The 26633-nt window shown below is 34.8% G+C and overlaps 3 protein-coding genes across 3 annotated transcripts; 2 read left to right on the top strand and 1 right to left on the bottom strand.

Annotated features, from left to right (window-relative positions):
• The first annotated feature begins 1863 nt into the window (after positions 1–1863).
• LOC111992682 (dihydrolipoyllysine-residue acetyltransferase component 1 of pyruvate dehydrogenase complex, mitochondrial) lies at positions 1864–19256 on the top strand. The gene is given in 17 exon segments (XM_065764429.1): positions 1864–1993; positions 2097–2141; positions 2318–2391; positions 2714–2783; positions 3112–3286; positions 3289–3299; positions 3396–3440; positions 3556–3629; positions 4198–4267; positions 4593–4973; positions 6089–6149; positions 6239–6283; positions 6372–6455; positions 18341–18417; positions 18493–18555; positions 18917–18987; positions 19070–19256. Coding segments are annotated over 17 exon segments (1542 nt in total). The 5' UTR covers positions 1864–1969; the 3' UTR covers positions 19242–19256.
• Positions 6963–13898, bottom strand: LOC136061401 (probable glycosyltransferase At5g03795). The gene is made up of 3 exons (XM_065764430.1): positions 13119–13898; positions 8863–9149; positions 6963–7263 (listed from the first exon to the last, which is right to left on the bottom strand). Exons 1-3 carry the CDS (start codon positions 13626–13628, stop codon positions 6993–6995), a joined length of 1068 nt encoding a protein of 355 aa, XP_065620502.1. The 5' UTR covers positions 13629–13898; the 3' UTR covers positions 6963–6992.
• Positions 19257–20963: 1707 nt separating the features above from the next.
• Positions 20964–23946, top strand: LOC112019443 (uncharacterized). Its single transcript, XM_024051960.2, has 2 exons — positions 20964–21531; positions 23319–23946. Exons 1-2 carry the CDS (start codon positions 21334–21336, stop codon positions 23697–23699), a joined length of 579 nt encoding a protein of 192 aa, XP_023907728.2. The 5' UTR covers positions 20964–21333; the 3' UTR covers positions 23700–23946.
• Positions 23947–26633: the final 2687 nt, after the last annotated feature.

Below are 26633 nucleotides of genomic sequence, written 5' to 3'. Positions count from 1 at the left end.
GAGTTCACCAACTCCCAACTCCCAATCATTAAAGCCTCTATGAACTCTGACATACCAGCTCTGCACCTTCCATCTATCGGTGTAGAGGTATGTCCCATTCCACCCTAATGCTTTTCCATAGCTACAACCATGAGTCCCCCAAATAGCTTTAAATGCCCATCCACCCCATTCCTCACCTTACATTAACTCCCAATCATTAAAGCCTCTATGAAATCTGACATTCCAGCTCCGCATCTTCCCATCTATCGGTGTAGAGGTATGTCCCATTCCACCCTAATGCTTTCCCGTAGCTACAACCATGAGTCCCTCAAATAGCTTTCAATGCCCATCCACAACATTCCTCACCTTACTTCATAGCTAATAGCCTAACACCTGTCACCATAAATGTGTATTTTCCATCCCAAAGTGCCCTAACCATTTCCAATAAAGCCTGATTAAGGGTTCCAATCTTCCTTACAAAGTTACATCTAATCCTCCATTAGCAACAAGGGAGCAAATTGTATCCCACCTCATCTAATGGTATTTGAACTCTCACCTCCCGAACCACCCCACAAAAAGTTTCTCTGTAGTCTCTCCATTGGTTTGCCACACATGTGGGGATGATAAAGAGAGAGAGTGTGTAAGTAAGCTAAAAAGTGTACTCTTCAAAAGCATTAGCCTCCCCCCCCCCCCCCCCCCCCTTCAAACAAGTAATGTCAGGCAATGGATAGTTGGAAATAACTTCCCAAACAATTAGCAGTATTGACCAACATCATTAAAACAGTTCGTTAATAAAAAAATTTAAAATAATCATAAGTAGAACACTGGAAACCATACCCCCAAGTGCAATGACTTTAGATCTAATTATGGATGAGTAGACTACTTCAAAACAAAGAAAGCCTTGTGCATTCAACAAACATGTGTTCACTACTAGTAACAACATATCCAAGGGGTTGATCCATGTATATTTCGTCTTGAAGTTCTCCATGAAGGAAGGCATTTTTTTATATATTAAATCGATATAATGGCCAAGAATGACTGACTGCGACAGAGAGCAGTATGGTTTGAATTATATTTTGTCTTGTGCATAACCTTAAACTGTTCAAATTTGAAACTATATCTCTGTTGCTATTACTTAGAATTAACCTTTCTCTCGGTCTGTCATGGAAAAGTCTTGCACATGTCTTTGTAAGCAATGTAAAATAAATTAAGGACTACTCAATTCTTTTCATACAAAGTTCTGAAACGTTTCTCTTTTTCAAACTTATTAGATTTCATTGATCATTGTAACTTTGGAGTTTAATTATGATATACCTTTGGTACACGTCCTATGTGGTGCACTCCATTTTCTTTACTCAAAAAAATTTATTATTCATAAAAAAAAGGGCTTATCAATTCTTGACAAAAGCATACTTCTGATAAGAATTTTGCTTTTCATTCTTCCAATTATTCATATGTCCTCAATGTTTTCGATTGATGTTCTTCCATTACAGAAATTATCCAAAAACAAAAAATCGGAAAGGAAAAGAAATCCTTCATATCTCTCAAGGATTACTTCTCTTCTCTTTAAACTTCCATAAATTTCTAATTTTCATAATTTTTCATTATAATCCCCTAACATAGAACCAAATTAATTCTTTAAAATAATTTTTAAATATTTTGTTTATCATTTTAGAGACTCATAAGTTCATGACATGATTGTTGGTGCAGCGTCACATATCAACTTTTCTCTTATTTATTAGTATGAATGTTCATCAAATGGCGTCTTCTTCTTGTTTTGATTTTGTTTAACTTTATTCTAGTTCTGACATATACCAGATTAGTGTTATTTATTTTTTTTTCCTTGCAGTATGATTTTACAACTATTAATATTATCTAATGATGAAAATACTCTACTGTGCATGCTTATTCATGTGTGTAAGTGAATTGTATTCTGACTTTCGTCATCAAGTGGACTGTTATTGCAGATTCTTCACATACAGTACTCCAGATGCCAGCTATGTCTCCTACAATGGTAAAATATGCGAGTTGATTTTAGATGTTATCCACATGCATGTTTTGTTCTTTTTGTTACTTCCAAGAAGTTTTGCAATCTTAATTGTTACTCCTTTGTGCAGAGCCAAGGTAACATTGCAAGATGGAGGAAGAAAGAAGGAGATAGGGTCAGTTATACCAAAAGTTTCATATAGTTTTGAAAGATTAAAGCTTAGTTATTTTCAATTCAATATACTTGAAGATAATTGATGAAAAATAAATCCTTCCTTTTTATGAAGTGGGATCAATTTAGTTATTTCATTATTAAATATGTGTTGTCCTGACTGTTGATTTAATTTAACAGATAGAAGTGGGTGATGTACTATGCGAAATTGAGACTGACAAAGCCACTCTTGAGCTAGAAAGTCTTGAGGAGGGGTAATTTTTATTTGCTATGTTGGAAATGTATAATACTTGAATGAGTGTTGCACATCAGCTATTAAAGAAAGGAATTTTTTAGTAACCGCTCTTCATGTTAGATGTTTCATTTGGCATTGACAATAAGAATGTTTTCTTTCTAGATTGGTCATCTGTTCCCTTCCTGTTTACTTTGTAAATAGTTTGCTTCATATCTGTTTCCTGGGTCTTCAGTTCTTTTGTATTCTATGTTGATCAGAACTACATAAAGGTGCAAATTCTGATCCATCCTAAAATGCTTACCACATCTGTTCTTGGATGGGTAATGGGTTAAATTCTGCAGGTTTCTGGCTAAGATACTGGTACCTGATGGTTCAAAAGATGTGCCTGTTGGACAACCTATTGCAATAACGGTAACTCATGATAATCCTTTATGAAAGATTGCCATTTCTTTTTCATGAAAATCCTACTGCAGTAAATTTTATTTACTTTGTAAAGATATTAAATTTTTTGGGAAAGTTAATATCATTTTAATGCGACACTGCTGTTTTAATACTTTCTGTATTAACCATTCAAGTATTTAATTATTGTAAAAACTAAATTAGGCACGTGCCACTGAGCAATAGCTCAACTGGCACTTCCTTTCTTTATAATGGGTTGGAGGGTGAGGTCTTGAGTCTATGGGGTGTGTGTAGTTTACCAGTAAAAGAAGAAAAAAACTAACATTTGTGCATTTACTAGGTTGAGGATCAAGATGATATCCAAAATGTCCCTGCTACAGTGGCAGGTGGATCTGAGATTAAAGAGGAAACAACAAATCAGAATGTGAAAAATGAGAACAAAGTACAAGAGAAAAGTTCAATTAAGACAAGTCCATCTGCACTTCCTCCTCATATTCTTGTTGAAATGCCTGCATTATCCCAACTATGGTAAGAAACATCGGATGTTAGTTTCTGCTCAGATTCTCATGCTAATATTTCTTTCTTCTGGGTGAAGCTTAAGTTTACTTTTATATGTATGCACAGAATCAGGGAAACATTGCAAAGTGGCTAAAGAAAGAAGGAGACAAGGTTTGTTGTGTTTAATATATATTAAATCTGCTGTTGAACTACTTCTTGTTTCTCATTTAGGGGATACAGAATAATTGCATTAAAATGCCTCTTGATTCTTTACTCAAACTAACAGATCAATGTGGGTGATGTTATATGTGAGATAGAGACAGACAAAGCTACCCTTGAATTCGAATGTCTTGAAGAGGGGTAATGTTCTTTCCTTATGTTAGGATTATTGTGTTGCAGTTTGGTTGACGTTAAATATTTGTGTCTTAACATGGTATTTAGTTACTTGTAGAATAGATCACCATTTATTTTGCATGTCTGATCAGTGTGAGGAAGTGACTGATATTGTTGTTAAAAACTGATTCATTGTGTCCAAATTGTGACTTTAATAAAGTTGAAATGCAATATAACCATGGTCATGGAGGCATACGTGTGAATGCGTTTCACAGAATAAAAGGGCTTTGTTGGGTGTCTTTGTTAAGTAGTCCTAGTTTTTTTTAACTCGTAGTTGTAAAGTTTAAAGAATAGGAAAAGGCTAGGGAACCAAAGCCTTTATGTATATTATTTTATCACCGTCTCTCTTTCCCTTAAAATAGCTTGCTTTGGTTCCATCTTTGAGTTTAGAACTTTTGAATTTAATGCTAATGCCTGTTTTTTTGGGACGTTTCTTCTTATTGGTATGGAGGCATTTGAATTGTTAATAATGAAGCCCTTTATTTGTTACTTTTAACATGTTTGCTTACATTTTTAAATGGAATATTGGGTTTAGGTACTTGGCTAAGATACTAGCACCTGAAGGTTCAAAGGATGTGGCTGTGGGTCAACCTATTGCAATAACAGTAAGTGTGATAATGCTTGTACAAATGTATAACAGACTGTTGACCTTAGCAACTGTCAGCCAATGCTATTATAGCTGAGCAGTAGGGCATCTGTAAGCTTGCTAATGGTTCCAGTCTGCACCTGTAAAGGGTTGACATTGTTCTAGTCTAAATTTTAATATGTTTTATTGCCCCCCAAAAAGAAATGTAGAGGGTGCTATTAATTGCCAGTTAAATTGATTTATAGCTATAGTTTCTTTCTGCACTGTTACTTTATGGAAATGTCATCCTTTAAACTATAGCCACTTATACTTTATGAAAACACCATTGCCTATTGTTTTGCAAGGTTGAGGATCCAGCTGATATTGAGACAGTAAAAAATAGTGTTAGCAGTGGTTCTGAAATCAAAGAGGCAAAGCCAATGCATTGTGATGATGGAAATGAAGCTAAAGCTCAGAAAACAAGTGTTGCGAGGATCAGTCCATCTGCAAAGTTGCTTATTACAGAATATGGATTGGATTCATCATCATTAAAGGCATCAGGTTCTCATGGTACGCTGCTCAAGGGGGATGTTTTAGCTGCAATTAAGTCAGGAAAAGGATCTTCATCTAAAGAGAAGACACTCCCATCACCTCAAAAAGCTTCTCCCGCTGTGTCAACAGATTCAAGGTCTCACATAAAGCAGTCAGATTCTTTTGAAGATCTGCCTAATAGTCAAATACGCAAGGTTGGTTTTGTTGAACTAGTAATTAGATTTGAGCAATATTTTCTGTTTAGAATGTCCTTTTATATGTGTTTTGTGGATTCCAAGATTGGAGAAGTTTAAGAGACAACAATGCAGCATCCCAGGCGCATTGTTGCTGTCTCATATATTTGATAATCCAAGTTTTTAAAATATTTTTCATATATTTGATGAGTACTTGTTAAATTAAAAGAAAATCCATAAATGGCTCCAAGGCTAGCCTTCCTGGTGGCCTAGAGTACGGGGTATTTAAGAAATACATGATTATAATGTAAATTAGAATCTGAGAAGGGAATAATATATATATATATATATTTAATATAAGTTGACTAAAAAAAAAAGTTTCTTTCATGCGAAGTACATGGCGGCAACTAATAGAGGACATTGTGGGAAAAAGTTGGATAAGATGGTCTGGAGAAGATTTTGCACTAGAAGCAGGAGTAATTTGGTTCAAGTGCATGCAACTCAAAGGCAAGGGTAAGGGCCAAGAAGAACCACGGTCAAGGCAATTAGGAAAAGACTGTGGCCTTATGTTCTTGCCTTAGGCAGCATAGAACAATAAAAAAGGATTCTACGAATGATTATTAGTGGTTGGGATGAGAATTCATTGACTTGTCTTTACATGGAACTTGGTATATATGCCAGGGAATTTGTATAAAGAGATACATTTTGTTGGAATAATGGTTAAATGATTTGATTTACCATTTCCTAATAGCTTAATCTTTTGGGAAAAGTGGTAGTTTATCTTGGTATCAGAGTAGGTGGTCTCGAGTTTGAACTAGATCTCCACTCTTCCTCAACTTTTAAAAGATTAAAATCCCACTTCTTGGGCCCCACTTATTAATGGGAGTCTGGGCCTACGTGTGAGGGGGAGGTGTTAGAATAATGATTAAATGATTCTATCAACAATATTGGAAGAGGTTTAGTTCTACAATCAATTACCTAAAGCAACTAGTCTAGGGCATTATTTTAGACTTAATGTTTAAATTGAATGTCAGCCTAATTAAAGGCCACCAAAAGCATAACATTTGAGCTTCAAAATCTCTGATATTCAGACTTAATGTTTAAATTGAATGTCTCTTTTCATTGTTGTTTTTCAGGTAATAGCCAGAAGGTTATTGGAATCGAAACAAAATACACCACATTTATATTTATCATCAGGTTCTGAAGCTCTGCAGTTGATAATGTGAATACTCTATGGTTGTTAATATAAAATGATATATCTAAAATATTAAAATGATGTTTGTCAGATGTTATACTGGATCCTCTTCTTTCTCTTAGAAAGGAACTTAAAGGTACGGAATAAGTTTCAAATCTATTAATTCAGTTTCTTGGGCATATATGTACTCTCTGTGATCATTCATTTTACTTCCCCAATTACAGAGAAGCATGATGTTAAAGTTTCAGTGAATGACATCGTCATTAAAGCTGTAGCTGTGGCACTGAGAAATGTACCAGAAGCAAATGGTAAAGACATATCAGTTATATAATGGTCAAGTAAATTCGTTGATGCACATATAATTGGTGGCAGACGTTTTTTGTTGCCAGATAGTAGAGTCAATCCTGGAAATTGTAATTCTTATTTAAAAGACGGTAGAGTCATCTAGAAAACCAAATTGTACTTATTTTTTGATAATTAAATCAAAAATTGTACTTCTTTTATATAAAGAAAAATGGAGCATTGGGAAAATATTTGATGTCAGTCTTTAGGGAAACAGGCTGTGCCAAAACATATATAAACCCGTATTTTTCTTGATTATTTTATGCCCAAAAGGTAGTAGAAACCCAATATCTTGACCAAGAAATAGAGAAAAGCTGATTTTCCTATATTTTCATGCCCTGCTATTACTTATAATTGTTGTTTTTTGTGCTTTGCTTGTGTATTTTTTTAATTCCAACTATTGTAGGTTTGAGGGGAAAAAAAAAAAAGANGGTATATGGTTCCACAATCCACATTTACCATGCATGTAACAAGAGAAAATGGAACAAAATTTATCCAATACCTTAATCATATGAACAGACTAGAAGCACTGAGATCTTACCAGGAACACATCCATAATGGATTGAGTCAGCTATGCGAGCACTGTTGACCTGGGAACCACCAGGGCATATGCAGAACTTAGTACTATAAAATCTCTTTTGATATACAAGCGGTCCGATAGCCCTGTTAATTCTGTTATTCGAAATGTCAAGTTCCGTGTCATTCTCCCAAACTCGTGCTAGTATTACTCTAATTTTTGAGTTCCGATGTCCAGCCCAAAATCCAAGTTTTGTCCTGCAAAGCATCTTTGTTATTTTTATAAGCAATGAATTACCTTTCTGCGTTCTTTAGGTGGATAATATAAAGAAATCATAATCACCCACCCATGTAAGGCAGTCTTAACCTATAACAAGTTGACAACTCTCCACAAGCAATAAGACGACACCATGAGACATTCTTATGAAATGAAAACAACATTCCATTCAAGATGAGGAGAGAGAGTCTTATAAAAATTCATATTTAAAAAAATAAATAAAAATTTTTATGAAAACAAAAGGTCTCTGCAAAATTTGATAGGTTCATGGGATTGTGAAATATTACCACTCTTGCATTTCATTTTTCCCATAAAAGCTTGACAACATTATTGAACATGTTTGGGTTGATAAGTTGACAAAAGCTAAATCAAGTGAACCAAGCTCCTAGATTATGCTTCACAGATTGGATAGACAGCTTTTCCAATCTCAATTTCATTTTATGATGTGATACATCTCAACTCTTAGCTGCTAGGGAAAACAGAGAAGATGACTTGTGCTACGTCTAACTAGACATTTAACATATACAATTTATCAAGTCCTCCCATAAAAAGAGACACCTTATAAAAAAATTTAATTAGATGACTTTCCTTTCTTAGTTTTTCTTTCCACTGCAAAGGTAATAACAACCCCAAAGGTCCAAACCCCACAGGTTCCCACCCTTATTGAGTTAAACCGATGGCCTGACCTCCATCTTAAGAAAGGGAAGCAATACACTAAACAACAACTACTCAAGCTGAGGTCTGAACTGAAATAGGTTTAAGTTCCACATATTTCCAAACATCTCTACAAATCAATCCACTTTCAGGGAAAGAATTCTATACATATAAAAAAAGTTGCAGAAGAAAGCGGCATAACTAATTTCAACTATGGTAGACTTTCAGACAAGTTCCGTGGTTGAACTTCCAAATGAGCCATGCCATTCATCATCAACAGTAAGCGTTTATTGCGTGCATCTAACTGTTCTTTGCAGTTTTATCCAAACCTTATTCGAAAGGTGAATATAAAAATCTTCCCCTCTCAATTGATTTTAGCACATCATGACACCACAACATAAAGCAGTAACCACATTGCATTCAAGATAACAATCAGATTGTGGTTCAAATACCAGGAAATTGTTTATAACAGGAGGGGGAGGTGTGCCTTCTTTTCTGATATGGACTATTTCCTTTTGAGATAAAGTAAAGTAAATCAAATTGAGTTGGAAAAATTTTAGCTCCAAACTGGTTTGGAGCTATATCCTCCAACAGAGTCCAACCCACTACGTGATAATTTATAAGATTATCCATGTGTATTATTTAAACAAGTCACACGACTCATTAAAAAAGTCAAGTGACTAAAACTGTACACAGATGATATCTTCAATAGCAACATAGTTGGTTGGAGGAAGATAGCTCCAAACCAGTTTAGAACAAAACTTTCCAATTGATTTTTTGAAGGAGTAGCTGTGGAAAAAAGCAACAAATAATCAAAGCAGGAAAATACCCCACAAAACTGTCCATCTGTCATCTACTTGTAAGCTAAGTCAAGATGTGAAAGAATGTTAATCAGGGAATCAAAAATTCACATCCCACAATTTTACCTATTTTCAAGGTCATTTCCTCCAGCTGGGAGAGCAAATGGCTGCAATACTTGAGGCAGAGCAACATCTTTATGTGGAATGAATCCAACATCATAGCTTGGGGAGCACACAACTCGAATTGAATTCTTTACAAGAAGTGGAAATCCTTCTGTTGCCCTAACACCAACATCATGACAAGTGACAAAAAAATGATCCGCACCCAAGGTTCTATTCCAGTAAGGATACTTGGAAATTAAGCTTTCCACATAATTCTGGACAATTATGGTCATATTCTCATAAGAAGTACCCTGCATATGATCAAGCAATCATCACATACCAGCACAGAATATATCAAATTATAGATAGGAAGGAAATGTCAGTCAGACCTAACCCAATGCATTCAGATGTGTGTGTGTGTGTGTGTGTGTGTGTGTGTGTGTTGTATTAGTTGTATGTGTCTTGAATATGACCAACATCTGACAAATTCAGAAATAGTTCTGAGTATGTAAAAGACGCACTTGCTGTCATAGTCAGCACGGTAGAACCTTCTGTAACATGTAACCATCCGCATTTGAAATCATTATAGCCATTTCTTCTTCACAGAACCCATAACAATTATTTTCTTGGGAAATTTTTTTTTATAAATTTTTTTTTAATATATAAGCAATAAGAATTTTATACTTTTAATGAAAATGAAAAGTACTCTACAGTCACAATGGTGAACACAAAGTAGCTTAAGAAATTACAAGAATATCAAATAGAAAATCTAAGGGAGTTTTGAAACTCAAAAAATGGAAGAACCATGTGTAAACCCTATAGTTTAGGGGTATAAAATATAAAACCCTTTTAATAGTAAAAAATTAAACCCTGAAATTTAAAGTAACAAATTAAATCCTATAGTTTCAAAATAATAAATTAAACCCTGAGATTTTAAAAAGTAACAAATTAAACCCTAAAATTATATCAAACACCAAACAAAGTCCACTTAAATGGGGTGAGGTTTAATTTGTTACTCCTTTGAAATCTCAAGGTATAATTTGTTAAATTTTGAAACTTTTATGGTTTAATTTATTACTTGTGAAACTAAATGGTTTAATTTTTTACACCCTCCAAATTATAGGGTTTAAAATGTAATTTTTCTCTTCTTTTTTATTTATTTTTTTGTTTTTTATGAACGTGAACCTACAAAATTATAACTGACACAAGCAAAACAACCAGCAACTGCAATACGTTCCATATTATAAAATAACAAACTTATTCATCTTTTATCTCAACAAAAATGATATGGCAGTTAGTGAGAGTCTATCGCCTTCATTGGAAAAAATAATAAATATGTGGCCAGGAAATTAAAGCAAAAAACAAAAAGTTAAATACTGCAAGATCTTCCCATAATTAAGGAAAAAGAATTCTTCACCTTTATGTGTTGAAATTTTCTCCATTACATGCTTATGAATATGAATGGCAGTATCTCTCAGGCCATTGCTATTTACAGGACCTACATCACTTATAGTAATATCCAATTGGTTAATTGGAGAAGTTATACAACACAACACTAGAATAAACTCTTTTTGGATGCCTAGAAAGGCAAATGAACTTTCAGATTTCATGTAGACTCTGTGATGGGGAAAGTAATTGGCAGCCCCCCTTTGAAGATATAAGGAGCAAGGGAAATCTAGGTTTATTTTTTTATTTTTAAAGTAATGATATTTTATAGGAAAAAGACTACTTTATGAACATAAATACTGAACACAAAGAGGCCTAAACAATTACAAAGAAAATGTATTATATACAAACGTGTAGCAACTCTTTAAAATCAACAATAAAATTATTATTGGTAAGGCCCCAAGCAAGAGACCAATCAAACAAAGATTTAACAAATATTGTTTTCAATTGAGTCACCGAACTTTCTGCATCCTCAAGAGTACGACAATTTCGTTCTCTACCCAATGTCCACATCAAACGTAAAGGGACTAAATTCCAAATATCTGATAAATGTTTGCCAATCCAATTCCTCCAACCAAACAAAAAGATCAATGACCTTTTTCAGTAACACCCATTGAAATCCCAAAAGATCTAAAAACAAAACTCCACATATCATACGCAACAACGCAATGTAACAGTAAATGATCCACTGTCTCCCCTCTGCACCAATGTATACAGCACCATCCTACTAACATATAGCCTCTCTTAATGAGATTATCACATTTAAGGGATTTTCTCCAAGTTATAGTCCATACAAAGGAGACCCTCATTGGAGACTTAACACACTAAATACTCTTCCATGGGAAAGAAACTGCACATGTACCCCTTAAGGCATTGTAAAAAGAGCGAACATCACATTCACTACTCCCTTTTAATCTCCAACTCATTCTATCACATCCCATTCCTCGAGGGTAAGTAAAGAAGATTTAGAAAGGAGTTCACCAACTCCCAACTCCCAATCATTAAAGCCTCTATGAACTCTGACATACCAGCTCTGCACCTTCCATCTATCGGTGTAGAGGTATGTCCCATTCCACCCTAATGCTTTTCCATAGCTACAACCATGAGTCCCCCAAATAGCTTTAAATGCCCATCCACCCCATTCCTCACCTTACATTAACTCCCAATCATTAAAGCCTCTATGAAATCTGACATTCCAGCTCCGCATCTTCCCATCTATCGGTGTAGAGGTATGTCCCATTCCACCCTAATGCTTTCCCGTAGCTACAACCATGAGTCCCTCAAATAGCTTTCAATGCCCATCCACAACATTCCTCACCTTACTTCATAGCTAATAGCCTAACACCTGTCACCATAAATGTGTATTTTCCATCCCAAAGTGCCCTAACCATTTCCAATAAAGCCTGATTAAGGGTTCCAATCTTCCTTACAAAGTTACATCTAATCCTCCATTAGCAACAAGGGAGCAAATTGTATCCCACCTCATCTAATGGTATTTGAACTCTCACCTCCCGAACCACCCCACAAAAAGTTTCTCTGTAGTCTCTCCATTGGTTTGCCACACATGTGGGGATGATAAAGAGAGAGAGTGTGTAAGTAAGCTAAAAAGTGTACTCTTCAAAAGCATTACCCCCCCCCCCCCCCCCTCCTTGACAAGTATAACTTATTCTAACCAAATAATCTACAGTCCATCTTCTCTATAAATGGATTCCATAGCATTTTCACTTTAAAGGATGGCCCCAATGGAATTCCAAGATAAGCCATCAAAAAATTCCCAATCTTGCAACATAGGACATCTACGAGCTCTACCAAGTTGCCAAACTCTTCTATTGGAACCATTTCAGTCTTACCCAAGTCTACTATTAGACCTGTAACAGCTTCAAAACAAATCAGCACCATTCTAATATAAAGAAACATTTGCATCACGGATAAAATTCTAACATTGGCAAATAAGAGGTGAAAGATGCAAAGCCTAGTTTCTGCAACAGTTCCCACTCTGAAGTCATTAATGAAGCCTCTTTCCTCAGTTTTCTACAGCATCTTGTTCTACACCTCCATAACCAAAACAAAAGACAATGGGAATAGCGGCAATCATATCTTAAACCCCCTCAAACCACTAAAGAAACCAGAACGGGGACAGTTCACTAAGACTAAGAATCAAACATTAGAAATACAGGCAAAAATCCAACCTCTCCAATTTTCACCAAACTCTTTCCATCACAAAGAGTAGCGCAAAAGCATTTACTTTGGCATCCTTCGGATGATGTATAGCTCTCTTAGAACCCGCTTAGTTAGTTAAGTTGAATTGAGTCTTACTTTATTGTTTATTTGTTGATGGATCAATTTTAATTACATTTTTACATAACAATGCCAATCTTGTTAATTCCGGATTTTTCTTTTTTTCTTTTTTGGAATGGATTGCCCCGGTACCAAATGCCCATATGAGTTTTTTTTATAGCATAAGAAAACTTCCCTCAGATTAGTTGCACGTCGCAGAGCATACTATTAATCAAACACCCAAATGCCCATGAGTCTTATTTTGTATTTTGATTAAATTCTTAAGTACTTTTCTTAGTTATTACTAGCAGTACTAGTCTTTTTTAGGAATAGATCATTTAGAGTCCAATGCTTTATTGTAGTCAATAACAAGAAATTCAAGACTCGTAACAAAAAAAAAAATCTAACATAGAACATCTAGTGCTGGAAAATCTTCTCTTTTATCTCTCAATTACTCCTAAAATCCCTAAAAAAAAATTTCACAAAAACTCCAACTTGTTCTCACATTTTCAATCGATACATATAGAACAGTTTCAGATTGGCGAAAAGCACAGTACCTTGCCTCGCATCTTGTGGCAGGAAATGGGGATGAAGAAGAGGTGAGCCTGATCGGGATCTAAAGTCCGGAACCGGCTCTCCCGAATGTTCTGGAAGAAATAGCCCTCGCTGGCATACTTCCCGGTGAGCTTCCTCGGGGTTTGGTAGAAAGTGTTTGGATCTCCATCCGGGTATATGTAGACCTTGAAATTGGCCTCCATGTCGGCGAAATTCAGCCCGAAAACCTTGGGCGAATGGTAAATATCGGAGAGTTGGTGGTGGTGGTCGTCATCATCAACGGTGGTGGTGGTGGTGGTGGTGGTGGTGGGGACGTGATCTTCGGGGATAGTGGCGGAAAGCAGGTGGTGGTGGTTGAGAGGAGAGAGGGGATGGGGGCGGAGGATGGAGGAGGAGTTGAGGGAGAAGTAGGTGAAGGAAAGGAGAGTTAGGATTGCGAGTGTGAGGAGGGAGGCTTGGAGTGAGCAAAACGACGTCGTTGCTGCTGCTGCTGCTGCCTTGCCGGCTAACATTGCCGGATAATGAATTATGAATAATTGAATGAGAGAGAGAGAGAGAGAGAGTAAATCTAGCTGCTGCAAGAAGAGAAGAAATGGGAATGGCCGATGGGGTGTGTTTAGTTTACTGTTTAGTTTTGAAAGAGAAGTCGGTGATCCAGAGGCTTCAAATTCACACCATGTATTAATTTCTGCAGGACAGTCAGATCCGTAACATTGGACAAATGAGTGAGTGAGGTCACCATCTCAAAGTACCACAAGCGGACCAACATTAGATCTAGTAGATCAATAATGTCATTTTTATAACAAATCAGTCAGTCACAATATATATATCCATAATTATGAAAGATGTTATGCCCTTATTTTTATAAAACAGATTACATTCATAATATTTTTATAATAAATTTTAATTAGTAGGTTATTATAGGTTTTTAATTTAAATTTATTACTGAAATTATTTTCTTACCAACGGGTAACAGCAAGTAACAACCCGCTAACTAAATTTGTTGTAAAAATATTGTGAATGTAGCACATCTCATTATAATAATGAGATAATGACAAATTTTTCTTAACTTTTTTAATATAAATTAACTTACTATACTTGTTTCTAAGAGCATCAACATTGGTGATGGCAAAAATTTAGCAATTTGACATTACAAAAATCTATTTTTTCTATTTTACCACCTCATTTTATAAAACACTCAACATCATTAGTTTTATTTTAGCATTTGTTAGGGTTTTTTTTTTTTTTTTTACACCTAACTTTATTTGAGTACCACCTATTTATACCCCTATAAGTCATTAGGTTTTTCCAAACATTTTTGGATTTATTATTATGTTAATCACAAATATTTCATATCTTATTATCTAAATTGGGTCATAATATAAATTATCACAAAAAGCCAAAAAAACTCCTATTTTATCCAATTTTATTATCATTATTTAGTCAAACCCAAAACCGGCTCTATGAGCCCAAATACACACATCCTATTCTATTTGAAGCCCAAGAATACTTATATTTGACAATATTTGAAAAACTCATGATTCAAATTTACGGCAAAACAATTTTATCAATAGAATTTAAATCCATAATCAAAGCCCATGATTTAAACTCATGGCAATTTATTTATCTGACGCTCATTTCTCATTGGCAACATCAAAACCCAATTCTCATTGGCAATATCAAAAGTCGAACTTATGTTGGTACTATTAAAAGCCCAAGTTAACTATTTGGCACTATTTATTAAAAGCCTAAGATTATCAATACTTGGCAAAATATTATATCATAATTATTTTACTTAAAAGTCCAATAATGAACAATGCTTGAGATCCTTAAACCTATTACTATAATATTACAAAGCTCATGGAATTTATGAATTATTTACTCTCAAAACCCATGGCGATCATCTTATAAAAGCCCATGGAAAGACATGATTATTAGACCCATGACATTTATTTATTTCATATTATAAACTCATGTCCACTATCTATCTTACATCACAACATTCATAATATTTATTACCAAAACTCATGGTAATTATTCATCCTACATGTCCATTATGATTATCTATAAAGAAACTCATGAGAACATCACATTATTCCATTATAGTCATTGTTACCATATTTAAAACACATGGTAAATATTATTCTCAAGAAAAATATTGGAGGTCATTATTTAAAGAGCCTCAAAAAAATATCATTTACAAAGTAATCCATAGCAAAAATTATGAGAAAATATACAATTTGTTATTTAAAGCCCATGGAATTAATACCCAAAATCTATCATAAATATTTTATTAAAACTCATGGATTCATTTTATTTCCATTAACAACTAAAGCCCATAAGGAGTAAAAAACTCATGGCAAAGTATGTCTTTAATGCCATTTTGTAGGCCTAAGAATCTCATGAAATAGGGAACAATCTCAAGCAAAGAAAAGACCATGTGGCCCAACTAAAGGTGCTGAAATGGAGCAAAGTTCCAGCCCAAAAAGGTCCCAACAAAGGGGTTGAAAGTGGGCAACCAGCCCTTGTTCATCCCAAACCTAAAAGCAACTAGAGACCCCTACAAGAGAACCAAGCCTTTGAGGATGAACTAGGGGCTGTCCCATCAGTTTTCTGCCACCCTCTGCCTGACATGAACAGTGCTCAAGGGCTGTCACATCAGCTGAAGTCTAAAGAATGATGGAACTCCATCATCCTTCCCAAGATTGCACCTTCAATGGAAGGGGAGCTAAAACCAAATTATTCAAACTCCAACAAATTGATACTAAAAATGTTAAAAACGTTCAAGACGTGATTCATGTGCCAAGCCCATAAATCCTAAAGTGAAAAATTTGGGAACATGTGGTTTGGAGGGCATAAAGGGATCTCTAGCAGAACCTTCTGGAGTGAGCTTAAATTTTGACACTTGGCTTGGGGTGTTGAATCCTACTTCCTAGGGTCCAAATCTCAATTGCAGTATTAGGATTCATTCTTGATACTTGCCTTAATCCCATTGGCTGGACACAATCTTAGCAATCTTAGCATTTAATGCAAGACTACCCCCAAACACTCCAAAATCTCATCATTGTCTAAAGAGGCAAGGCAGCCCTTAAAGTAAATCTCCGCTTTCTGACCAAAAATCCCAAGAAGATTAACCTTCATTCACCACCTCTGATGAGTCATACGTTTTTTGGATTCTTGTTAATGAATGCCTCTCTAAAAGCTCCATTATAAAAACATATGCACCTCAGCCCACAAGGGAGGGGGGAGCCTCTCTAAAAACTTCTGTCATTGACTACATTCTACAGAAATTCAACCCCTATTAAGCTTTCTTTAAGCTTCCCCAAGCCCTCTGGAGCTCACTCACAACCTTTCTCAGCCTATAGTCACCATAACACCAACATTCACCATCTTGCTTACACCTTCCTACTCCATAAACATCCCATAACTAACCAAGGGGAGACTCCCTCTAAAACCTTTGATCTATGTGCCACTTTGCTCAGGGTTTAGCTTCCCTCAATCTCACCACTCATCATCCTTAGCCCACACCCATCTAATCTTAGATGTTCTCTATCCCACTCACTCAAAATAGCCCACATTGCCTCATTCATGTCTTGTGAACACACATACTCACTAAAATCTTAGTTTAATACTTGTTGCACTGAGCTGGGATCTCTCTCTCCCTTCATTCCATCCTAATTTTCCTCTTTTATTTGTAACTATAAAACCTTTAATCCTTGTTTAGTATTATTATGATGAAGGCCATAATGTTTTGAAAACTATGAAAGTTCTCCCTTATGTTGACTTAATAATAATAAGGAAAAAAACACAATTTTTACTTTTGTATGTGTAACAATCGAACTTTTCCCTCACACTGATGTAATGATGATTGAAAGTACAATGAACTCCCTTGATCGAGACATGCAAGGACCCCCAGTAGTAAACACATTCCTAAACTTATTTAATCATTGACCATTGGACTGTTTAAATCCCTTTTTTTTTGGACTAAATGTAATTTTGCCCTTACCGCTAGAGATAATACCGTACAACTAGAGGATGGATTTGAACTATCGGATCAGGACCATTAATGTACTAATTAAGTATTGTAACATGTTTTTCATTGGGCTTTTGTTGTTGTTTTGTCATGTGCAACCTTTGTTTCTTGCTTGGATAGGCTTTGTCATCACACCGAAAGCCTTTGGGTACCATCTCAAGATCTCATAATCGAGTTTTAGCTTGGCTTACCAACATCTTAGATAGAAGCATCAATTTCCCCCTCGACAGCATTCAACATATATAAAATATATAAACAATACAATAAAATATTATATTTACTATTTTTTTTTTTTTTTTCCCCGGATAGGGGATGTCAGCTTGATCTGAGGGTGGTCAATGAACAATGAAAAGATTATCTTTAGTTGCATCTGAAATGTTTTAATTGAATACTCAGTATTTGTTGATCTGAAGGCTGTCAATGAATAAACAACAAAATGATTACATTTTAGTTATATCTGAATGTATAAAACTAATACACTTTCTCTTTGTGTGCTTGTTTGCTGATTGTCATTTTCATGGAGTTTGTAACTATTTTTCTCTATCATTCCTGCAACCTCTCACTCGTCATTATCCCACTAATTAATATGGATGCTCTTTTCCACCACACTGGCTTGTATTAGCAACAAGCTTCTCTGAAGTATGTAATCACCGCACACCCTTAGTGCGATGGTTACTCCTCTATTATATGTGCTTGTAGGGTGTGAGGGGTAAGGGTCGGGGTTTAAGTTTTCAGGAGAGAGCTCACACACATATACACTTAGATTACTTTAGAATAGAATTTCTATCTTGTATTAAAAAAAAAAAAACATTTAGTTTGCTTTTCTAAAACCTATCAAAAAAAGAAAAAAAAGAAAAAGAAATATGTGTTATAGATATACATCTGAAGTTTAGGAGTATTTCAATTTTCTTGCATTAAATTCCACACCAGTATCTGTTTCCCAATGTTTCTTGTGTATTATTATTGGTCAGGTTGATGAATTTAAGGTAAAAAAAATTCCCCAATGTTATATTGTTGTATAATACTCGGAACTTCATTTCTTTCTACTGCTGGCAGGATCTACTGAGTAAGCATGCATACATACAAATATGTGTGTGTTTTATCTATGTTCATTTTGACTCTAGACTCTAAAACAGCAATTTAGTCAGTGATATTCTGATACTGAAATTTTGTTCTCCTGATGCATGTCAGCTTACTGGAATGCTGAGAAAGGAGAAGTCATTTTATGCGATTCTGTTGACATTTCAATTGCAGTGGCAACAGAGAAGGTATGAATATTATATCAACAATTGTGGCTTTGAAGTTTTAAACAGTGCCTAATGTCATCCTATTGTATTGCCTAGGGATTGATGACTCCAATAGTGAGGAATGCAGATCAGAAGACCCTATCTTCAATATCCTTGGAGGTACTCTATTGTAATTTGAGTAGTTTTTAGTTTGATCACTTCAATTTGGGTTCCTTTTACAATTCGAGTCTTTCCTTGTGTTTTTCTTTTTCCTCCAATGGGGGAAAAATCTGCTTGAATGCAGTTGCACTTTGGAAGCATGCATCAATTTATTATTTCCTCTTTATTGCTATGATGTCCAAAGAAGTTAGTGTGGAATCTGCTGCGGGAAAACGATTGATACAAAAACATAGAATTTGAAGTTATTTAAATCCACTGCTCAACAGGAAAAAAGTTTTTCTAGATCCACCTTTTCTTGTTAATCATCCATTCAAATTTAATATGGATCATTGTCAATTTCTCTGCTGATATTTGGCTTCAGGTCAAGGAATTAGCTGAGAAGGCAAGGGCAGGGAAGCTTTCACCAAATGAATTCCAAGGAGGAACTTTTAGGTGAATATATCATGCTAGGGACCTAATTACTCTTTTGTTTTCTAAAATGGTTAAAATTTAAGTTGTTCTATTCTTTATGCAGCATTTCAAACTTGGGAATGTTTCCAGTGGATGAATTTTGTGCAATTATAAATCCTCCACAGGTTCTCTCTCTCTCTCTCTCTCTCCCCCTCTGTGAGCCTAAATTTAATTATTTCTGTCTGGTTATTAACTTTACGAGTGATGATATCAGCTCTAGAATAAGCAATTGGTAAAATTAATTTTATTTGTGTTAAAAATGATAGTGCTATTTTTTTTTGGGAAAATGAAAAGCTGGTTTTTTTTTTTTATTAATTAACAGAGGAAGATCTAAGAGGCATTTTGAGATATCAAATGATTAAATGCACATTGTTTTTGGGGCTCTGGCTTTTGATGCGTGCACTCTCACTTTTGGTTCAATATAATTATAATTTCAAGCAAAAATAAAATTGAACTACAGGCTAATCTTATTTAAGTCATATGAAATGGATTTTCTGTTTCAGTAATTACAGAAAGTGCAGTAATTATGTGGAAATGGAAGAGCATTGGTAGTAGCTTACCAAAAAATTTCTCCGAACCTTTTGAAATCTTCTTTTCTATTCTCTAGATCAGAGATGTCTGTCAATGTCATTAGTAATTCATGAATCTTGTTCATTGAATGTCATAATCTATAATAGTGGAATATTCAAAAGCATCTATGGGGGGAGTACGTAGTTTTTTCATTGAGTCCAAGTTCTTTCAATTAATTTTAGAGGAAGGGGGACGTTTTTTCTTGTTACGAATTTATGAGAGGGGCAAGTTCTTTATGAGTTCAGTTTTCTTGGGCAAGTATGCTGTCCACTGGCTGTTGAAGAGTATTGAAGAACTTGTTTTAGGGGAGAGCTCCAAACAGTTCTTTCTCTTCAGAGAAGGTGGCACAGCTCTTACTCTTCAGAGGAGCTCCAATTCTTCAGGTCAGTTCTTGCTATTGACCGAGCTCAAGGCTGCTGGGTCTAGGAGATCAATCATGGTGTGGGGGGGGGGGGGGGGGGCACGCGCACATATGTATGTATGTATGTATGTGTTGTAGTAGATAAGGATGCTTGTATTCATTCTTTGTTGGGTGCCTCATGGACCATCAGATTTGTTTATGATTTCAATGATTGGAAACTAGAGTTAGTTGACTCTATGTTGGACATCTTGTATTCCAACATCCAGATGACAGAGGGTTTAGATTGCTTGAAGTGGAGATTGAAGAGTAATGGCAAGTTTGATTTGTTCTTATAACAGGACTATAGGAGGATACAGTGATGCTAGTTTCCCAAAGTAAGAGTATCTGGTGTAATAAGGTATTAGAAAAAGCTGGATTTTTGTGTGTGTGTGTGTGTGCACAGCAGCATGGGGAAAAACTTATATTGTGACAACCTCAACAAGAGAGGTATCATTTTGGTAGACTAGTGTTGTATGTGCAGAGTTAGTGACAAAAATGTGATTCATTTATTACTGATCCACTATGTGGTAGCCTATGAATTGTGGGTTTTTTTTTTTTTTTTTTTGTCTGGGATTCATTAGGCAATGCCAAAGATTGTAGTGGATCTGGTTTTTGAATAGAGAAATTGGTTTGAGAAACAAATATCTTCAGTGTAAAATATTGTTCCCCTATGCTTAATGTGGGTCATATGGAGTGAGTGGTACAATTGTTATGATGTGGAGGGATCAGTTTTGGAGCTGAAAAATAAGTTTGTGAGATTGTTGTTTCGATGGTCTAGAATCCTTGGAGATATTGATATGCATTTTATTATAGACTTAGACTTCTTCTTGTAATTCTTTGTTGGGACTTTGTTTTGTACTCATCCTATGTACATGATATATCTCCTCATCTCAATAAAATTTTATTACTTATTGAAAAAAAATTTCTAGAAGTTTAGGGATCTTATGTATGTATTTTATTAGGAATTCTTTTTTGATAGGTATATTTTATTCGGGATTCTTTCATGTAACACTTCTTGTATTAATTGTTTTTGTAATAATCCAAAATAGCATTACTGCAGAATATTATATTTAAAAGAAGCTTTCCAAACTTAGTTTCTTAAAATACATTAAAATAGCTTCTTCTTTTTTTCTCTCTTGCATTATTTTTTATTTCATATTTTCAAAAAAGAAGAACTGATTCCAAATGTGAAGCAAGCATGCCTTAGTTATTCATATACTTGTTCATGTGCTTGATCTATTCTTTTTTGGATGCATTAATTTCTTGTTCTATGCATCTCATGTATGGCCTTTCATCTATCTATCGTGTACTTATATTTATTGTAGGATATAATTGCTCGTTTCGGTAAGCAAGAGGCAATGCCAAGGGAGTTCTTCACTGATTTTGTCAAGGTGGCTCAAGATGAGGGCCGGCACTTCACTCTCCTTGCGGCACGGCTAGAGGAGATAGGTTCTTCTTATGGAGCTTTACCAGCTCATGATGGCCTTTGGGACTCTGCCCTTACTACTTCAAATGATCTCCTTGCACGCCTTGCAGTTGAGCATTGTGTCCATGAGGTGCTTTTTCCTTAAAAACTTTCTTGTTTTGAATGGATTCATTTGGACCAACACGGACCATGGAGTCATCAAATAATTGATTATGAATTTCAAATGGACACACTTTTCAATAAATTAATTAAAATATAGTATGTATATTTCTGCAATTGTGACCTAGTGGGGTCTAGCAGTGTCTTTCATTGGAATAATCTAGTGTTCTCAGGTTTGATCAAAAACAAAAATCTAGTTTTCTCAGGTTGGTAGGTTTGAGGGCAGGAATTGATTTTCTATATATAGGTAAGTAGATCATCACAAATTTAGGGCGCGTTTGATAAACTATAATGGTGATTACCTAGAAAGATGAGGAGGAATCAAAACTTACTAGGAATACAAGAAGTTGGAATGCAATATTTATTCTGTTCAACTCTTTGGTAATGACACTGGAATAGATCAAGAATTATTCTTGTTTGAGCAAACTCATAGGTTCTCTTACAGAGTTTCCATCTACCATATTTAATGAAGATGCAAAGACCTGGACTTAAGAGTTATGTTATTCTTTCACAAAAAAAATATATGGCTTTGTCACTGACCATATATAAAGGGTTATATATAATTATTTTACTGGGAAAAGAAAAAGAAAAGAAGCTATGAGTCTATGACTTCATCACTGATCAGGGATCACATATAATTAATAAAAGACAATATATACTCATGCAATATATACCACCAACATATTGAAAAGGAAAGAAAAACTAAAAAACAACCATTATTTTAATTTTGGCATCTTGCTAGGGAAGAAATATGGATACTACATCACATAGGTGTAAAAGATCATAAAAAGACCTACAATGAGCATTCATATGTGCTTTTAAACCCATAGAAAACCTAAACTGGTCAGAATAGAACTTTCCTCCTACTTTGTTTTTAATTTGACTAAAGAGTGTTCACAATCCAATGTGTTACACTCTCCTCTAATGATGGATATCTTGGGACCTAAATTTCCACAGAGCAGAAATGGCGCCAGGAGGATACGATACTGATTAACTATCAAAATGAGATTCCTCTATGCTGCCAAATTATTAGTGACAGATTTTAGATGGTGGCACTTTGTTGCCTAAATGTCAATTCTAACACACTCCCACACAAATGAAGCCATGAGGATAAGATACTAATTAAGTATCAAGGTTGGATTCCATTATGCTGCCAAATTATTAGGGTAATATATTTTAGATAGTGCCACATTCTAGATAGCGATAGATCTGAGGAGAGTGGCAGCTAATAGTGGTTTTTTGGGATCCTTATTTTTTAGAACTATTATGTAAGTTAAGATATAGCTATTAACCTTTTGGGAAAGAATAGTTATTATAATAGCTGTTCCTTAGTTTAAGTGAAATATAGCTATTCTATTACGAGATCTATTCTTTTATACCAAACTTGCCCCTAATTTCTAATGAAGCCAGCTATTAGACTTGCTATTTGAAATAAATGGAAATTGATTTTCTTCATACATAGTGTAATAGCATCTGCTGGTAAAAATCCATCTGGATTGCAGGAATTGAAGAGAATGGAATCATAGTTCAAATCATGCAAATGATGGGCATCCTTTTTTTGAGATGAATTGAGTCCTATCATTTGTGAAGATGGCTCCATTTTCTTGAATTTCTGCAAATGATGGGTATTCTTTCATACAGTTTGCACGTAGAGAGGGCTCATTTTTTTTTTTTAATACACCCTTTCAGTATGGTGTCCAAACATTCCATCAGTGAATGATGTTTCCATAATCATAACCCTTTTGAGTTTGAACACAGGCCAGAGGACTTGACGTGCTGCCCACAACCATTTCTCGTTTTCGCAATGGAGGTGATAATGAGACAGCAGAATTACTGGAGAGGGTAGTTTACCCAGAGGAGATTACGCATTGTGCTGCAGGGGTTAAATGGTTTAAATATATTTGCCTGAGGTCTAGTAATCCTGCTCAGGATCAGGACAGCTTGACACCTCAAGGTGGGGCAGGAGAAAATGGAACAATGGAGGTTGAAAATAAAGTAACTCAGAAGTTTCACTCAATAGTGAGAACACACTTTAGGGGACCATTGAAACCACCTTTTAACGAGGAGGCAAGGAAAGCGGCTGGGTTTGGTTCTAGGTGGTATGAACCACTTGCTGTCAAAGAGGCCACTCCTGAATGATGACAGTATTCTATATAGCAAGAATACTCTGATAATTTTTGGTTGGGAATTGATAATTTTCCCCCCCTTATTTAAAATGAGCCAGCTTACACTTTGGATCATAGAAATCTTAAGAACTAGCATTTCAAGTGGCATATCTCTTCATCTGTTTTTGTATCATGGAACTTCTCAGTCTGGTCTTTTTGTTTTACTTGTTTCTTATTTGGTGAGCTTCTGTTGTTTATGATACTTGTTGCAGTTTGGACTCCCTTTGGTTTTATCTTGGTTGGCGGATATCTGACAGGCTTAAACTACCTGGCAGAAAGTTGTCATGAAAACTCCAGTATATCACATTCTCCAAGTTTTAGAACTTTCAAGCAATGAATTTTTCGAAGACCAAGAGAACAATAAACAATTAGCATATTAACTGAGGTGTTACCTAGTGTTATCAGAACCGGACCGAACCATCAGTTCAATTAGAAAATTCATGACCCCCACCACCCACCCACCCCCAAAAAATAAGTTGTCCGTACCTTTGTAATGCAAATAAGCCACTCGCCGCTCGTGCTTGATGCCCCTGAACTGAAAGAAGACAGTTGATGGCATTGAAAGAATTCAAGGGCACTCTTTTCTAATAATAAGTCTAGGGACACACCTAATTTCACTATCAACTAATGTGTTGTTATTGGTGTATAATAAAAATAGTTTCGTGATGAATTCATGTGAAAATAATGTTGCTCCTATCGTAAATTGATAACTCAGCAAGGTATGACAAGTTTGTTCATAGGATTGTTGTTTACCTTGAACATATTTATAAATCTTGATGTTTTAGTCCCCCTAATGTGGGTTTCTAGAACTCTTCGAACATTTGAGCATTCTCCCAAATGTGTATAGTCCACTATCCCACACATACCAGAAAATTACAAAAGGGATCTCTCCCTTTTTCCCTTTAACGTTGGTGTCCAGAACTCTTTAAACACTTGATTATTCTCTCATATATAGGCCCCTCATCGTACTCACACACAAGAATTACATGGAGTAATTTCTTGAGGGTAAGGCTATAAATAGACCGAGTTCTTTATGAACAGATCAAGTTAGACTCAAGAAAAGACTTGTTTATGTTCATTTATCTAGTAAATAAGTAAAGCTCAAAACCAGGTCTAGTCTCAATTATTAAATGAACAAAACTCAAACATAACAATCTATTTGCAAACAAGCTCGTGGACATGAAGCTCAATTTAAGTATTATAATAATATATATTTGTCTAAAAATATACTTATATGTAGACTTGAGATTGAATTGTGTAAGTTTGTAAATAAGTTTAGAGGATATCAAATTATAATTTGTAGTTTATTGATTATTTATATAGTCCATTTCATATTATATTTATATATAATTTTTAACAATAAATAGTAGGTGAATATAATTTTATAAGTTCATAAACAGAAACTATTCTTTCTAATTAACTCAAATAATATAATTTTACTTTCTCAAAAAAAAAAAACTATAATCTCGTTATTAGCTATTAGCATAGATTTGAGAATGGGGAAATTTTAGTTATGGTATTATTATATACAAGAAAAGAATAAGTTAATCAAGTGACTTGTTTACAAGTTAGAATAAGAAAATGATCTAAGTTTGAACATTTAATTTAATTTAATGATGTTTTCCAAAAAAAATAATAATAATAATAATTTAATGATGAACTCAAGTTCGTCTCGTGTTTGAAATAAAATTAAAAAACAATTCTAAACTTTAAAACTCGGCTCAACTTGACTCCTTTATTATAATACTGGGTGGCCCCAAGATGCTAGATGGGAAGTTTTAACCCTAGACCTCATGGATCTCAGCTCATGAGGCCTTAAGAATCAACAGCTGGAGTTAGTGTTTAAGTCATTTAAATCTCAAAAGCACTCCCACTTACTAACTTCACGTATAAATATCATTTTGTCAACAAGTTAAAAGGGGTTTTGGTATCTTGTCACTTAGTACAGGGTAATTTGTCTAGTACACAAAATTTAACATTTTGATAATTTTATTATTTATGATTTGGTTTCATTTGATTTTTTAGTTTTCTTTTGGTTATAAAACAAAAATCTATTAATTTTTTCGTTAGTGTAAACTTTCCATAAATTAGAAATAGTAATAACATACCATACATTCAATTTGCATCTAATTTTTTTTAACGTTATTGCTTAATGATATTGAGACAACATACGTATTTACATAAGTTAAAAGAATGATTATCCTTAGTCTTGATTAGAAGTTCATATCTTTCTTTTTTTTTCCTTTTGTGTTGATATTTTTTATTTTTTCTTGTTTGTAATAACTTTGGTATTTTAACCATTTTTAAATTAAGAAATATACTCATTACTTAAAATATTAAACTTATGGGCAACCACTGAACCGTTGATAAAACCAATAAATCATTCATTTAGTTCATTCGATCCTCGTCTTGTTTCTGAACCTTTGTCACAAACGACTAATCAGACCTGTGTGTCCCTATGTATTGCTCATAAATTGGGATCTTTCTTTCCAGGTGCAAGTTGTTTGTATTTTCAGACCTGTTTTATCTACGTGACAGTGCCTAGTTCATTACACCTTCTCTCTCAGTTAACACTTCAAACTAACCAAAGAATTCCACAATCTTTGAGCCATTCTATTTACGACATCAAGGCTTCGGTCATCGGCTTCCCTATCATCAAGTCACTAACGTCTTGACCTTCCCGCACTGGGAAAGTAGCAGCCCGTCAATGGTCTTTCTCAAATTTGTAGCCATAGAATGCTTTGGTTAATATTATATACATATGCAACAAAAACACTTAACACAGTATCAAGAACAAAGATTAGGATCAAGCTTTGGTCTCATTTAGGAACTACTGGCACAAGCAACACAGTTAAGATTTCACCAAAACACTATCAATAATAATAAATAAATAAAAGACCGCGGGGGG

This window comes from Quercus suber, unplaced genomic scaffold (assembly GCF_002906115.3).
Source record: "Quercus suber isolate HL8 unplaced genomic scaffold, Cork oak 2.0 scaffold_561, whole genome shotgun sequence".
Taxonomy (NCBI): Eukaryota; Viridiplantae; Streptophyta; class Magnoliopsida; order Fagales; family Fagaceae; genus Quercus; species Quercus suber.
The sequence above is the reverse complement of the archived record's forward strand: the minus strand, read 5'-3'. Positions and strand labels throughout refer to the sequence as shown.